At 44.6% G+C, this 16,669-nt stretch overlaps 1 protein-coding gene across 2 annotated transcripts in view; it reads right to left on the bottom strand.

Moving 5' to 3' along the window:
* Window positions 1-16,669, bottom strand: part of LOC138669066 (E1A-binding protein p400-like) — a 242,603-nt gene that overhangs the window by 146,095 nt on the left and 79,839 nt on the right. For both annotated transcript variants that reach the window (XM_069756070.1, XM_069756071.1), the window contains 2 exons: window positions 13,553-13,639; window positions 8,445-8,650 (listed from right to left, as the gene is read on the bottom strand). In XM_069756070.1, the coding sequence (XP_069612171.1) occupies window positions 8,445-8,650; window positions 13,553-13,639 (293 nt within the window). The remainder of the gene's footprint in view (window positions 1-8,444; window positions 8,651-13,552; window positions 13,640-16,669) is intronic.

The raw sequence follows: 16,669 nt of genomic DNA, 5'->3' as shown, positions 1-16,669 counted from the left end.
GTAGACTGCTGACAACGCAGGAGTGAGGAAGGTGCCATTGTGAGCATATGTGAGATTTCCTGCCCCGTGCCTGCTAATGAATGATCTGGGGAGGCAGATTTAGATGCTTTGGGCACTTACATACTGAGAAAATCATGTATTTCTCCAGAATAATGCAACGGACAGCAAATATTAAGGTATCAATGTATTTATTTTTCAATAACATACATATTTATATAAGTGGTTGGGAGGGAAGGGGTAAACTTGCTGACAGATTCATAGTAACATAGTTATTAAGGTTGAAGGAAGACTTTAAGTCCATCTAGTTCAACCCATAGCCTAACTTTTGTGAATTCTGCTCTTGGGTTCCCTCCAGTGGTTGTAGGTGGGAATGCAGTTGTCTCTGAGTCACAGTCCTGGCCAGGTGTATCTGCTGATTGCAGTTCTGACTGGGATATTTAGGTGTGCAGGATTCATTAGTCCTTTCCAGTTGTCAATGCTTCTGAAGTGTTGGATCACTTTCTGGCTTCTCCTGCTTAGCTGCCAATTCAGCAAAGATAAGTGTCTGGTTTTTGTTTCTGTGGCACACATGCAGTGTGCTTATATTCTGTGCTATTCATTTGTTTTTCTCTTGTCCAGCTTAGACTGTGTCAGTGTTTTCTCAGTCTTGTTGGATTCTCTGGAGTTGCAGATATACGCTCCACATCTTTAGTTAGATGGTGGAGTTTTTGTATTTTCTGCTGTGGATATTTTTGGAAGGATTTTTAATACTGACCGCTTAGTATCCTGTCCTATCCTTTCCTATTTAGCTAGTGTGTTAAATCCTGTTTCCTGCCTGCGTGTGTCTTTTCCTCTACTCTTCACAGTCAATATTTGTGGGGGGCTGCCTATCCTTTGGGGTTCTGCTCTGAGGCAAGGTAGAAAAATATAGTTCTTACCGATAACGGTATTTCTCTGAGCCCATGACGGCACCACGGAGAGAGGGGATCCGCCCACCAAGGACAGGAAACCTACGGATAAAAAGGCGGTACCACTCTCCTGCATCAGTTGTTTTACATAGAGAACGATGGGAGACTACTAAGACATTTGTAAATTTTAACTGTTTAGCATAACAAGATACCGCGTGACTTTAAACTATGAATAGACTATAAATAGACTATGGCACTATTTTAATGTGTGCACCCACAAGTGAAGGGAGGGAATGTACGGGTGCCGTCATGGGCTCAGAGAAATACTGTTATCGGTAAGAACTATATTTTTCTCTGATCGCCCATGACGGCACCACGGAGAGAATTGCATAGATAGTACATTCAGGGAGGGACCACCGCCTCCAGAACCCTTTTACCAAAAGTAAGGTCTGAAGAGGAGATTAGGTCCAATCTATAGTGCCTATAGAATGTGGATGGTGAGGACCAGGTAGCAGCTCTACATATCTGGTCAATGGAAGCTCCGGCCTTCTCCGCCCAGGAAGTTGCTACTGCCCTTGTGGAGTGAGCCTTAACCTCCCCGGGAACGGACATCCCACTTGCCGAGTATGAGAGACTGATGGCGTCCATGATCCATCTTGCTATGGTGGCTTTAGATGCTTTTTTCCCCTTCCGGGGACCCTGGAAACACACAAACAGAGAGGGATCCTCCCTACTCTCTCTAGTGACTTCTAGGTAATGTAAGAGACATTTTCTTACATCTAGTGTATGTAATGTTTGTTCCTCCTTGTTTTTAGGGTTGGGACAGAAGGAGGGGAGAGATATCTCTTGAGACCTGTGAAATTTTGAAGCCACTTTCGGGAGATATGCTGGGTCTGTTTTTAAAATGACCCTATCCTCTAGAAATTGTGTGTAAGGAGGGTTAGCTGAGAGAGCCTGTAAGTCGCTAACCCTACGGGCAGAAGTGAGGGCGACTAACAGAGCTGTTTTGAGAGATAGGTTTTTTATTGTAGATTCGTGTAATGGTTCGAATGGTGGACTAGTCAGGGCTTTAAGGACCAAGTTTAAGTCCCATTGAGGGACAACTTCTACCGGAAGAGGCCTTGATCTTCCTGCTGCCCTGATGAATCTAAAGACCCACCTATTTGAAGCTAAGTCAAAATTGAATAGGGCTCCCAATGCCGCCACGTGAACTTTTAGGGTGCTAGTGGCTAAACCCATCTCCAACCCATTCTGTAGGAACTCTAATATGGAATTAAGGGGAATTTCTTTCCCTATTTTTGCACCTGATGAAGACAGAAACTTTTTCCATATCTTGCCATACTGTTTTGTTGTAACTGGCTTCCTACTTTGTAACAAAGTTGAGATTAACCCCGGGGAGAACCCCCTGCTTTCTAATAGTTTCCTTTCAAGAGCCAAGCTGTCAAGTGCAAGTTCTTGACTCGTGGATGACAGACTGGGCCCTGTGACAACAGATCCTGGAGGTCTGGTAATACCCAAGGGTCGGATATTGACATCTTCCTCATCCATGAGAACCAAGGTCTCTTCGGCCAGAACGGGGCAATTAAGATGACCAGCGCCCCGTCCTCCCGAATCTTCCTCAGCACTGCTGGAATCAGAATAAGAGGAGGGAAGGCATAGACCAGATGGTGACCCCAAGAAATCAGGAAAGCGTCCACAGCTACTGGGTTCCCCAGGGGAGATAGGGAGCAAAAGGAGGCTACTTTTTTGTTTAGATGGCTCGCAAAGAGATCTATTTTGGGAACACCCCATTTCTCTGAGATCTGGGTAAATATCGTTTGATTTAGTTCCCATTCCCCCTGTTTTAGGCTGGACCGGCTGAGGAAGTCTGCTTTGTAATTGTCTACTCCCTTTATGTGCAGGCTTGTTAGGGATAAGAGGTTGCTCTCGGCTATTTGTAGGATTGAGTTGGTCACTTCCATTAGATTTTTGGAACGGGTGCCCCCCTGGTTATTTAGGTAAGATACTACCACCCGGTTGTCCGACATCACCCTTACATGGTGAGAGTGAAGGACCCCAAAGAATTCCTGAAGGGCAAATTTTACCGCAAGAAGTTCCTTCATATTGGAGGATTTGTTTGCTAGGGACGGAGACCAAATTCCCTGGGCTACTAGGTCGCCCAGATGAGCCCCCCACCCTGAGGGGCTTGCGTCCGTAGTTAGGACCTTCGAGATCGGGATTACCCATGGGACTCCCTGGGAAAGATTTTCCTGCAACGTCCACCAAGTCAGAGAGTGATTGGTGCGAGGAGATAGCGTTAACCACCCGTCTAAATGCCCTCCTAGAAGGATTTGCTCTGACAATAGCTGCCATTGGAGATCTCTTGAATGTAGTTGGGCCCACTGGACCGCAGGGATGCAAGAGGTCATAGAGCCTAAAAGGGACATACCCTGACGGAGTGTTATGGAGGGGAGAGATTGCACTCTTAACACTAAACTTTTTAGTTTTTGTATTTTGCTCTCCGGGAGCCGACATTCCATTTTTTTGGAGTCTAGAGTGAGACCTAGGTACTCCTGAACCTGAGAAGGCATCAGTCTGGATTTTTCTAGGTTTATTAGCCAACCCAATTCCTTTAGGGAATGAATCACTAATGCTAGTTGATTCTCGCAATGTTGCGGGGAGGAGCCTATCACCAGGAAATCGTCCAGATATGGTACAATCAGGGTGTTTTCTTCCCTGAGGTGAGCCATTACCTCCGCGACCAGCTTTGTAAAAACCCTCGGGGCTATTGCTAGGCCAAATGGTAGAGCTGAGAACTGGAAGTGACTTAGGACTCCCTTGATGTGAACCGCCATTCTGAGGAATCTTTGGTGATCCTTGTGTATTGGGAAGTGATAATATGCGTCCTTCAGGTCCAGGACCACCATGAAGCATTGAGGAAACAGCATTTTGATAGATGACTTTATCGTTTCCATCTTGAATGCTTGAACCTCTAGATGGTCGTTTAGGTTTTTCAAATTGATAATGGTCCTGAAGGAACCGTCTGGTTTCTTTCTCAGGAATAGAGGGGAATAGTACCCTTGCCCTCTTTCTTGAGGGGGAACCTCCAGGAGTACTCCCTTTTTTACTAACCCGACGACTTCGTTTTCTAGCGTCAACTGCTCTTCTGCCGAGGATCTTGTAGATGTTATCGTGAAAGAGGGACGAGGGCATCTCTTGAATGTTAACCTCAGTCCTGATTCTACGATGTTTAGTATCCATTGACTGGAGGTAATCTTTTCCCAGGCTGGGAGAAAGAGAGATAATCTCCCTCCCACCTGGGGCGAACCTTCATTGTGAAGGTTTTTTGTTGTCGTTGGGGTTTTTGTTGAAGATAAACCCCTTATTTTTGTTCTTCTTATCTTCCCATTACCCCTGGCCTCTCCCTGGGTTCTTACGGAAAAACCTCTTGTTCCGAAAGGGCTTCCTATAAGAGGGGAGACCCAGAGAGGGGAAGGACTTTTTCTTGTCCCCTGCTTTTTCCAAGATGTCGTCTAAGGTAGAACCGAACAGAAATTCTCCTTCGCAGGGGATGGTACACAGTTTTGTTTTCGTTTGCAGGTCGCCTGGCCAGTTCTTAAGCCAGAGGGCGCGCCTGGCCGCATTAGCAAACACTGCTGATCTGGCGGCTAGCCTGATGGAGTCGGCCGAGGCGTCAGCCAGGAAAGCCGCGGCCCCCCTCATTACTGGTAATGTATTCAGCATTGAGTCCCGGGAAGTTTTCCCCTTTAATTGACCCTCTAGTTGGTTCAACCAAATCATTAGGGAGCGTGAAGTACATGCCGCTGCTACTGCCGGTTTTAGGCCTCCTCCCGCTGCCTCCCAAGAGCCTTTGAGAAAGGCGTCCGCCTTCTTGTCCATAGGGTCTTTTAGGACCCCCATGTCCTCAAACGGGAGAGCGAATTTTTTTGAGGCTTTAGCAATTGCTACGTCTAATTTGGGGGCCTTCTCCCAAAAGGAGCAGGATTCCTCCTCGAAGGGGTATTTCCTTTTTGGAGTTAGAAGAGTTTTTCTCATGGGTTTCCTCCATTCTTTTTTAATTAAGGCTGCAATAGCGTCATTAAGCGGAAAAGCTCTTCTTTTTTTGTTCCAGGCCCCCAAACATGATGTCTTGTACCGATTTTTTGGGGTGGGAGTCTACTAACCCCATAGTACTTCTCACTGCCTTTATGAGGCCATCGGTGTCCTCTAGTGGAAAACAGTTATGCCCCCCCGAGGAAGAAGTGGATGATGAAGATGAGGAGGAGGAGTTGGAGGACACTGAACTCTCACTATCGCTGTCAGATTTTGAGACGGGGACCTGTGTCTGGTCTTTCTCCGTTTTTTTCCCACTTTTTAGTGATCTAAAGGTGTCTTCCACTTGCTCCTTAATTAGTTTTTTTAGATCGGTTGCAAACCCAGGAAGGCTTTCAGATACAGTCTGCTGAATGCAAGTATTGCATAGTCTCTTCTCCCAGGCAGGTGGAAGATCCTCTCTACAGATGGCACAAATTTTGTGCTTGGTTTTACCTACGCTTTTCCTCCCCTAAAAGAGACAAATAATAATCTTACTGTCTCTGACTTTCACGAAGATCCACTTACCACCTCCAGGACCCATAAATACCGATTGGGGATTCTCTGCCTCTGGCTTTTTCCCCGACGCCATACTGGACTCCTTACTGTGTTGGGACCTTTGGCGTTCTTTGCTGGTGTCCTGGTGTCCTTTCTGCTGTTGCTTTTTTTGCTGCTGCGGCGACGCTACAGGTGGAGGCGATTCTGGCAAGGGTGATGCCGGGTCGCTCATACTGCTGCTGGTCTGCGGATGCTGCCTTAATACTCGAGCTGAGCTGGCGCTGCGGCGACTATTAGCTCTTGAGGCTCCTGCCTAATATTGCAGAGCCACTGGGAGGATGTGGTTTCTCCTATTTAAACCTTCCCGCCGCTCTTCCCCTTTTTTTTTTTTTTTTTCTTTTGCGCTTGCGCAGTAGCGCCGGCCGACGGCGAGGAGCGCCGAACGCCGGCGCCTGCGCAATCGAGCCTTTGCGGTGCCTGCGCAGATCGTTACTGTGTACCCGAGTGGCAACCCCGCCGGCGCCTGCGCAGACCGCACTAAGCGCCCGAGTGGCAAACCCGCCGGCGCCTGCGCAGACCGCACTAAGCGCCCGAGCGGCAATCCCGCCGGCGCCTGCTCAGAAGCTCCGGCAGCCTCGCGAGACCAGCCTAGTTCCCGGGCATGCGCCGAACTTTCAAGATGGCGCCCGGAGTGCAGATATGGCGCTGCTGACCGGCACCCCCGGTCCTATGCAGTCCCTAGCGCGCTGTTCTGCACGCCCGATGGCGGTGCAGCGTGCAGACTGACGCTTGTTTTAGGGAGGGTCGCGCTGCACCTCCCGCAACCACAGAGGGACCCCCCTGGATGTTGCCGCTGCTGCATCTTACCTGGGGAGGTGACCGCGAACTCCTTGTCACCTCCCCTGCACACCCTGTAGGCCCACTAGCTCCCAGCGGTGGCGCTTCGGGTCACCACCCCAGCCGAGGCAGAGGGACCCCAGCTGCCTGAGTCGGACTGGTTGGCCCTGGAATTCCAACGTCGATCTGGTAAGTCCGTAGGTCTCCCATCAAGGACAGGAAACCAACTGATGCAGGAGAGTGGTACCACCTTTTTATCCGTAGGTTTCCTGTCCTTGGTGGGCGGATCCCCTCTCTCCGTGGTGCCGTCATGGGCGATCAGAGAAATTCCTATTTCCATCTATAGGGGTATTTAGTCCTCCGGCTGTGTCGAGATGTCTAGGTTTTGTTAGGCACACCCCACGGCTACTTCTAGTTGCGGTGTTAAGATCAAGGTTTGCGGTCAGTATAGTTACCACCTACGCCAGTGAAAGTTATTCATGCTGCTCCAAGGTCACCTGATCATAACACCTAACCTAACATGTCCTAACATGTTGATCCAGAGGAAGGCAAAAAAAAACATGTGGCAAAGAGTAAGCTCCACATTGGGGAAAAAAATTCCTTCCCGACTCCACATACGGCAATCAGACTAGTTCCCTGGATCAACGCACTATCAACGAATCTAATCTATTCCACTGAAGAAAAAAAATCCACCATCTTGACTTAATGTTTTTTCAGGACAGCTTATCAAACAATCACACATGGACCATATTTTTTACGGACACCTTGGAAAACTATAATAAATTATTCTGATTATAAATGACCCATGGCTACAGCCCATAATTCTGATATTAAGACATCAGCTGCATTCACGTAAACTGTAAAATATTGATAATTACAGTTAGAATAATCTGTATAAATTTCCAAAAAAAATCAAGGACGCCTTACTTTTTTTTACAGGCAGGACAAAAAATGCCCCATTTTTATAGACTGTCCTGGAATTTCTGGATGTTTAGCAACCCTGTGTATTCCTCAAGAGGAAATTCTGAAACTAGGATGAGGCTGTAATCTGCATATCAGAGGGCTAGAAAAGGAAAGAATGACGATTGCAGACTGAAACTTAGTGCAATCGTATTAACTAAACACATCCACCAACATATGTAAAAATCTTTTTTCCCCATCTAAGGCATCAAATCCTTTAATAATGGAATTCACCAAAGCTATGTAGTGCTTTTTTAACTTGTTCAGTACAATCCCCTACTTTCGCTAAAGACTTCTGTTTTGGCCTCAAAGTGTATAAAGTTGGCCATTGGCACAAGTTTTCTCTGGCTGAGAGACAACTAAGGCTATGTTCACATGTCCAGTAATCATCTGTTAGATGGGATCCAGCAGCAATAAGTTGACAAAAAAGTTGTGCAGACACAAGTTTTTTGTCTGGCTAAAAATAACTGATTTCAACTAGATCCGTTTTATTATAAGATTGAAGTCTATGGAAAACGAACCCGTTAATTAGCCGTCTGTCTTCCTCCATTTGAAACTGATTCAGTAAGCAAAACCGGATGGCTGCTTGACCCTTTAATAGGATGAATACTGCACATGTGAACATAGTCTTACTGTACTTGTGGCCGAAACTGCCAGCAGTTACAGCAATGTAGGGTCAAAGGTAAGGAAAAAAAGTGAGAGGAAGTCAAACAACACTCATTTTTAATGGCCGACAAGCTGATGGTACCTTAGACTTCAGACTACAGCAGGAGCACTGATCTCCTGTCCATGGCGAGATTTAGGGCAGTAATACAGTAATATTATGTTTCATTTTACAAATGAATTCAATAATGATTTGTGGGAATGCATCTGGCAATACAAGGATATGTGCACATCCCATAGACAGTCCAATGGTCAGTTGTAAATATCTGCCATTTACCAACAAGGCATCCCTATGATCTGTTGAATATCTGTTCCTATCAATAAGTGCAAGTTGGAAAACATGATTGATCAGGATTAAGGGTGATTGTTCACCCGAAACGCGTAGATGCGAGTGTTACGCCAACGCTAGATCATCTGTCCTTGTGACTTAAGTCCTGTGTATGGATTCCAATTAAATAAACAAGAATCTATTGGTGAAGCTGGACTGTTCCTTCACGCCCAGTAATAACATATAGAATGAATGCTTACTGCACATGTAATCCGTGCACTTCCACCAGGAAGAAGGAGCTCTGCTGCTCTGGCCACATCTCCGATATCTCTGGTGTGTTTTCTGGAGCCCAAATGTGCAGGACTTGCCCTGTCAGCCGTTCTAAACTGGTCCGTGTCAAGTAAAGAGTCAATGAGGATAGTAGGTTTCTGCGGCACTTCTGAATCTCCACTGAACTCTTTGACATCTATAAAAAAAAAAAAAAAAGTCAACAAAGTGTTAACGGGTTAATATAAATAAATTAAATTTCAGACACAGATTGCTTAATAATAATTAATGGAGGCAAACTCCCCTTCCGGCGCCTGTGCAGATGCAGTACAGGCGTCTGCTCCGTTCACAAGCAGCAGGACCGCTGCAGCGGTTAGATGGCTAGAAAAGCCCATAATCAGAGACACATCGGAGGACGCGCTCCTCTAGTCACCTGGCAGCTGCAGCCAATCAGTAGTCATCAGAATCTATGACCAAGATATTCCTACTTGAAGACAGTAAGAAATGTGACGTCTGGCCTATAATATCCCGGCTTTTTATGTTTTAACAATGAACAAATGAAAATTGAAGTAATCGAAGTTGTGTCTTTTCATTTATCTGAAGCAGTTTAGAAAATAATTCTCACAATGGTCATCCCCTCCTTTCCATAGGTTTCATGTCTAATGTTTGATCTGACATAATCATCCAGTCTTCGGCTAGGTGCACACTTGTGTCTCAGCCTCTATTATGAGGTCCCAGCACAAGTGTAAATTTCACCGGAAAAAAAGGCATAGCATGCTGAGCATTATTTGACTGAAACAAAAGCCAGCTATTTGTGAGACAAATATATTTTCTAAAAGTGGTTGTCTGCTATTTTATAAGAGATTATTAATGGGTCCCAGGTTTTGCAATAATAAGAAATGGAAAAAAAAAAAACGAGACTCTCCTATCAGGCGCCCGCAGCTCGTCCGTACTCCAAACTGTGCTTCGGTCTCCTGGCTTCCCCTTACAGAGAAGGACGTCATGTCAATGTGATTGCCTGAGGTAACATTTCATCTGAGACACATGGGCTACTTGCACAATGAACAAGTCTGTAGGAACCTGTTCACACACCACCAAGAAACTTGAAGACACAAAAGAGCACAGTTAGGTCAAAAATACTCTACTGTAAAAAAAAAATCACAGTAATAAGCAAGTGCTAGTCAAAAGATGGAAAAAACAGGGTATTTAGTCGATACGTTTTTTTGCAAAAGAAGTATACTAAGCTGATCCACCAATCATCAAGGTATACCCATGTAGAGCAGTCCTACCTAATGTATATAATCCCTATCTGATGTATTTAAAAATTATTTTTTTTACAACAGAGTATTTTTGACCTCACTGTGCTCTTTTGTGTCTTCAACTTTCTTGGTGGTGTGTGAACAGGTTCCTACAGACTTGTTCATTGTGCAAGTAGTCCACGTTTTTCTGGTTCTGTAATCGTTCTCTTGTTTCTACAAGACTCCTTATGGGTCATTTGCATCAAAGCTGTTCCATCCAGCATGTCCACATGAAAATTCCCTCTCTGAACCCTGCTTATACAGGTACTATACAGATAATCAGGTTTTTAAATACATCAGATAGGGATTATATACATTAGGTATGACTGCTCTATATGGGTATACCTTGACGATTGGTGGAGCAGCTTAGTATACATTTTTTTTGCAAAAAAAGTATCAACTAAATAACCTGTTTTTCCATCTTTTGACTAGCACCTGCTTATTACTGTGATTTTTTTTTACAACAGAGTATTTTTGACCTCACTGTGCTCTTTTGTGTCTTCAACATTTCATCTGAGGTAGGAGAAACAGAGTGTGGAAGAGCAGCGGAGGTTCAGTAGGTGAGTATAGCTTTGTCTTTTTATTTTGCACACCCTTGGCTCATTATTAATCTCTTAACTCCTTCACATAACGAGACGTAATGGTCAGACAGGGGTTCCCGACCTTTGACATATGGGTACACATGGCAATTGTGTGCGGCACAGAAGCTGTGCTAGTGTGATCGCCTCTGAGAGCTCGGCTTACGTGACTGCCGAGACCCAGCTGTCACTGTGAGGAGCAGAGCCTTCACCGCCCCCGGCTGTTTAATCCCTAAATGCTGTGATCGATATCAATTGCAGAATCTGGGAGGCTATAAAATGAAGGAGGCACCAGTCTGTTCGGCGCCCATGTGACATCATCAGGAGGGCCCGATTGTTGCCATGGCAACCCAAAGTAGTCATAACGACCTCCGGGTCAGTCAGCTATGGCAACCCTCTTAGACCATGCAACAGAGGCCACACGGAGTTCAAAGTTACTCTGCTGCCTCATTAAAGCGATTTGATCCGTTGGAGGTTTCATCTGAATTACATCATTTCAGCTGGAAACCCCAATGTAAGTATGTAGAGCATTAGATAAATGTTATCCAAAATGTTTTGTAAAATGTTCCCAATAAAAGCTGCTACTCAATCTACAAGAAGTCCCCTCTCAGGTCCATCATCTGCTAACGGAAATATAGGGGGCTTCCACGTTACTGGTAGCACAAAGGCTCTGGAGAAGCGCAAAAGCTCCTCGTCCCCCAAAAGAAATTCAGCAAATTCTGCACTTCCAAATGCCCCACTCCCTTCTGAGCCCCAGTGTGCCTAAACAACATTTAGCGCCCACATGTTTGGCATTTCTGTAGGGATGAGAGCCCGCTTAAGTTACAGGTGTTTGTCTCCAGTATCACGGGCTGGACATAATCTACTGTCAATACAATGGTAGATTTGCAATTTTCACTCAGCAACATCCACTGCTTCTTTTTTTCTGGAAGACATCGAAGGAGTCAAAATTATCACTACACCTGTACATAAATTCCCAGAGGGGTGTAATTTACAAAATGGGGTCACTTGGAGGGAATTCTGCTTTTCTAGCAATAAGGGGCTCTGTATACAGAGTCTGCAAATTAGTCTACGTTAATTTGTTCTCTACATGTCAAATAGTGCTCCATTCCTCCAGAGTCTTGCCGTATGGCTAAGCAGTACTGTGCAGCCACATATTGGGTATTGTCATGTTCCGCAGAAATTATATGACAAATTTTGGTGCCATTTTTACCCATTTGCCAGTGTGAAAATGTAAAGTCTGGGGCTAAAACAAAATTATTGTGGTAAAATGTAATAATTTTTTCTTCACTGCCCATGATATAAAATTCTGTGACACACCCATGGTGTCAATATCATCACTGCACCTTTAGATGAATTCATTGAGGGGTATAGTTTATAAAATGGGGCCACTTATTGGGGGTCCTGCCACCTCAGGGGTTCTGCCAATGTAACATGGCACCTACAAACTATTCCAGCAAAATCTGAATTCCAATGTGGTGCTCCTTCCCCTCCTAGCTTTGCACTGTGCCTCAAAAGTAGATTTTGATCACATATGGTGTACTGGCGTACGAGAAATTGCATAAGAAATACAGTCTATTTTCTCCTATTATCCCTTTTGAAAATTAAAAACTTGGGTCCAAAGCAACACTGCCTACAGTCAGCCTCTTAGTGGCAGAAGAATACATCCATGGTCTCTTGTGTCCCCCCCAAAAAACGATAGAATGGTAATGGTAATTTCCAATGACTCAACCCAGTGTTATACAAATCTGTGATTCGCCTGAGGGTTAAAAATGGTAACTACACCCCTAGATGAATTCCTCAAGAAGTGTAGTTCCCAAAATGGGGTCATTTGTGGGTATTTCTAATGTTTTGGCATCTCAGGGGCTTTTTAAATGTGACATGGCATCCCAAACCTATTCTAGACAAAATGGCGCTCCAGAATTCAATTGGTGCACCTTCCTTCCGAACCCTGCCATGCACTCAAACAGTAGTTTTCCATCATATATGGGGTATCGGTTTACTCAGTAGAAATCGCACAACAGATTTTGTGGTCCGCTTTCTCCTTTTACACTCGTGGAAATGAAAAATTGGGGACTAAAGCAACATTTTTGAAGGAAAATTTTGATTTTTTTTTTTCCCAGCTCAACATTATACAATTCTGTAAAGCACCTGTGAGTTCAAGGTGAGTACCGCACCTGTGAATTCAAGGTGAGTAGCACACCTGTATATAAATTTCTTGAGAAGAGTAGCTTCCAAAATGGGTTCACTTGTGGTGGTTTCCACTGTTTACGAACATCAAGGACTCTGCAAATGCAACATGACAGCCTCTATCTATTCCATCCACTTTTGCGCTCCAAAAGTTGAATGGCGCTCGTTCCCTACCGAGCCCTGCCGTGCACCCAAATAGTAATTTTGCACCACATATGGTGTGTATCAGCATACTCAGGAGAAACTCTACAACAAATTGTATGGTCCATTTCCTCCTGTTACCCTTTTGAAAATGCTAAATTTGGGCATAAGACAATAATTTTGTGGGGAAAAAAGTAACATTTTCATTTTTCCTTCCACATTTTATTTAATTACAGTGAAGCCTATAAAGGGTTGATAAACTTATTGAATGTGGTTTTTAGCACCTTGAGGGCTGTAGTTGTTAAAATGGTGTCCCTTTTGGGTATTTTCTGTCATATAGGCCCCTTAAAGTCACTTCAAATGTAATGTCGTCCCTAAAAAAAAGGGTTTTGGAAATTTTGTTGGAAAAATGAGGAAACGTTAAACTCTTCTTAACAAAAAATAAATTAGGTTTCAAATATGATAGCGATGTAAAGTAGACATGTGGTAAATGTTATATATTAACTATTTTGTGTGATATAATTATATGTTTAAGAGAAAAAAAAATAAAAGTTTGAAAATTGAAAAAGTTTAAATTTTTTCGTAAAATTTCAATATTTTCATATATAAATGCAAATTTTAGCGACCCAAATTTTCCACCAACAAGAAGTACAATGTGGATTCGTTGAAGCGTTCCAGAGATATTACCACATAAAGTGACACTGGTCAGAATTGAAAAAACTGGACTGGTTAGCAAGATGAAAACAGGCTGAGGGGTGAAGGGATTAAAATACTGGATAACCCCTTTAATGACTTACATTTTTCTGTTTCTACGACAGAACAGAAAATCAGAACTTCAAAAATGAGAGTGATCCAAGTCTTATGTTGCCATTACAAAGAGAGAAATCATCTCACCTTCCCGTAGTAACTCCGATAGTTCAGCCTGGTGGTCAACATTCCCTTCTTTGGTTTCCTGGTCAGCAATGGACTCTTCATCTTCCCCTGGTTATAGAAATAAACGGGAAATAAAGGCTTTTAGTCCTTACATATTAAACCCTTTTCAATTACCATCAATTGGGTGTCACAGGACCATGGATTATAACTGCTGTTAATAGTTTGCTCTGTCTACCAGCTACATCATCCCTCCTGAAGGCAGAGGGCTTATCATTTTGCAGCAAGCAGTAGGATAGAGCAGAAAAATACTAGCAAATAAATACAATAATATAAACACAGCAGAAGACGAGAACGAAGACACTTACACAGAATGGTCATAATTGTAGGAGAAAATAACTGAGTGGGTACTGGGCGCCCGAATGGATGGTAATAGAGAGGACCTTTAGCCTATTTTCTTTTCCGCTCCATTGAAGGACACAGGACCATGAGATGTTCTAAAGCAGTCCTTAGAGGTGGATATGCAGACAATGGAGGATGTGGTTTGTCTATCTGTCATCTGCTGGACCCTAAAGGTACCGTCACACTGAACGATATCGCTAGCGATCCGTGACGTTGCAGCGTCCTGGCTAGAGATATCGTTCAGTTTGACACACAGCAGCGATCAGAATCCTGCTGTGATGTCGTTGGTCGCTGCAGAAAGTCCAGAACTTTATTTCGTCGCTGGACTCCCTGCAGACATCGCTGAATCGGCGTGTGTGACGCCGATTCAGCGATGTCTTCACTGGTAACCAGGGTAAACATCGGGTTACTAAGCGCAGGGCCGCGCTTAGTAACCCGATGTTTACCCTGGTTACCAGCGTAAAAGTAAAAAAAAAAAAAAACACTACATACTTACCTTCCGCTGTCTGTCCCTCGGCGCTCTGCTTCTCTGCCCTGTGTAAGCACAGCGGCTGGAAAGCAGAGCGGTGACGTCACCGCTCTGCTTTCCGGCCGCTGTGCTCACAGCCAGAGCAGAGAAGCACAGCGCCGAGGACAGACAGCGGAATGTAAGTATGTAGTGTTTGTTTTTTTTTTTACTTTTACGCTGGTAACCAGGGTAAACATCGGGTTACTAAGCGCGGCCCTGCGCTTAGTAACCCGATGTTTACCCTGGTTACCGGCATAGTTGGTCGCTGGAGAGCTGTCTGTGTGACAGCTCTCCAGCGACCAAACAGCGACGCTGCAGCGATTCGGATCGTTGTCGGTATCGCTGCAGCGTCGCTTAGTGTGACGGTACCTCAACTCCTCACTTGACTCTACTTCCTAATTTAGCATCAGTAGATGCAAACGTATGCAACTTATAAAATGTGACAAATGTTTGAAGCAGCGAACAAAGGGCAGAGCTCCGTTCCATAAGAGAGCTTAAAGGGTTAGTCAGAAACTCAAAGGTCAATTTCAATTAAAAACTAATAACTTTAGTAATGAAAGTTATGGTAACATTCCCTACCATTCACTCAGTACTGAACTTTGGGTTCTATTTGTATTAACCACTTCCTAAAACAATTTGACTGAGAATCCCCGCATGATGGGGCACTGAACCGAATCATCATCTGCTGGCTAAAACTGCTGTCACTCCCCTCTCCATCCCTAAACTCACAGTAATTGGGGAGGGGGGTTTGGCTGGGGCATCCTGAGGGGCCGTGAGGAGGGTGACAGCAGTCCTGACCTACGATGGGTAAGCAGGCATGATGCGTTCAGGGTAGGCTTTATCTTATGCACACTATGCACGTTACCTCTTGAGCTTTTCTACCTACTACTATTGATGGTGCACTGATGTATGCCATAGTAATTTGATAGTGCTGCTTCCCTTGATCCTATTGTTTGATTTCTGTCTGCCTTCCCTCCTTAACTACTTCCACATCTACTCCATACGTTTTCATTTTATTATAGTATACGTTCTCCATTTTAATATTGTCTGTCATTCTTTGTATAAATAAATTTGCTTAATCTACAATCTTCAGTGGTTTATGGCTTACTCCATTGTTCCAGTTTTGCACTCCCCTTTGCTTTGCTTGCCACCCTGAGACGAAGGGTCATCAGTGACATTGGTTTCAGGGGCTGGTCTCTGCTCTGGACCTGTGGTGTCTCCCGCTGTGCCCTGTGCGTTGAGTGCAGCGTTCGGTCTATAGTCTGCCTAACTGAATAATAATAAGCCAGCAGCAGAGCGGTGTCACTAGATCCAGCAGGCAGGAGGACTAGCGCCACCCCCATGGGGGACGTCACTGGTCTCTGTTGGGCGCAGTGACACCTCTCTGCTGCCGGCTTATTGCTATTCATCTAAGCAGACAGCTCATCGCACACTGTACAAGGGAGACACTCTGGTACAGAGCAGGGAACAGCCCTGAAACGAGCGTCACCGATGACCCTTTGCTTGAATGCCGCAAACGAAGCAAGGGGAGTGGCAGGATGTCCCAGCCACCCCGATGACACTTAAATTCAGGGCGGAAAGAGGAGTGACAGCAGTTTTAGCCAGATGATGATTTGTTTGAGTATCCCATCATGTACTGGGGATTCTCAAACGAATCGTCATAGGAAGTGGGTAATACAAACAGAACGCTAAGTTACAGTACAGAGTGAATGGTAGCGAATTTTACCATGACTTAAATTACAAAAGTTATACATTTTTCAAGATTTATTAATTCAAATTTACTTTTGGGTATTAGGGCTAACCCTTCAAAGAGGATCTGTCACCGGTGCTCAGGAAGGATATAATGGAACTAGAGAGAGTACAAAGGAGGGCAACAAAATTAATAAAGGGGATGGGAGAACTACAATACCCAGATAGATTAGCGAAATTAGGATTATTTAGTCTAGAAAAAAGACGCCTGAGGGGCGATCTAATAACCATGTATAAGTATATAAGGGGACAATACAAATATCTCGCTGAGGATCTGTTTATACCAAGGAAGGTGACGGGCACAAGGGGGCATTCTTTGCGTCTGGAGGAGAGAAGGTTTTTCCACCAACATAGAAGAGGATTCTTTACTGTTAGGGCAGTGAGAATCTGGAATTGCTTGCCTGAGGAGGTGGTGATGGCGAACTCAGTCGAGGGGTTCAAGAGAGGCCTGGATGTCTTCCTGGAGCAGAACAATATTGTAT

This window comes from Ranitomeya imitator, chromosome 1, assembly GCF_032444005.1.
Source record: "Ranitomeya imitator isolate aRanImi1 chromosome 1, aRanImi1.pri, whole genome shotgun sequence".
NCBI classification, from domain to species: Eukaryota; Metazoa; Chordata; class Amphibia; order Anura; family Dendrobatidae; genus Ranitomeya; species Ranitomeya imitator.
Note: the sequence above shows the minus strand (reverse complement) of the source record. Positions and strands in the feature narration are given on the sequence as shown.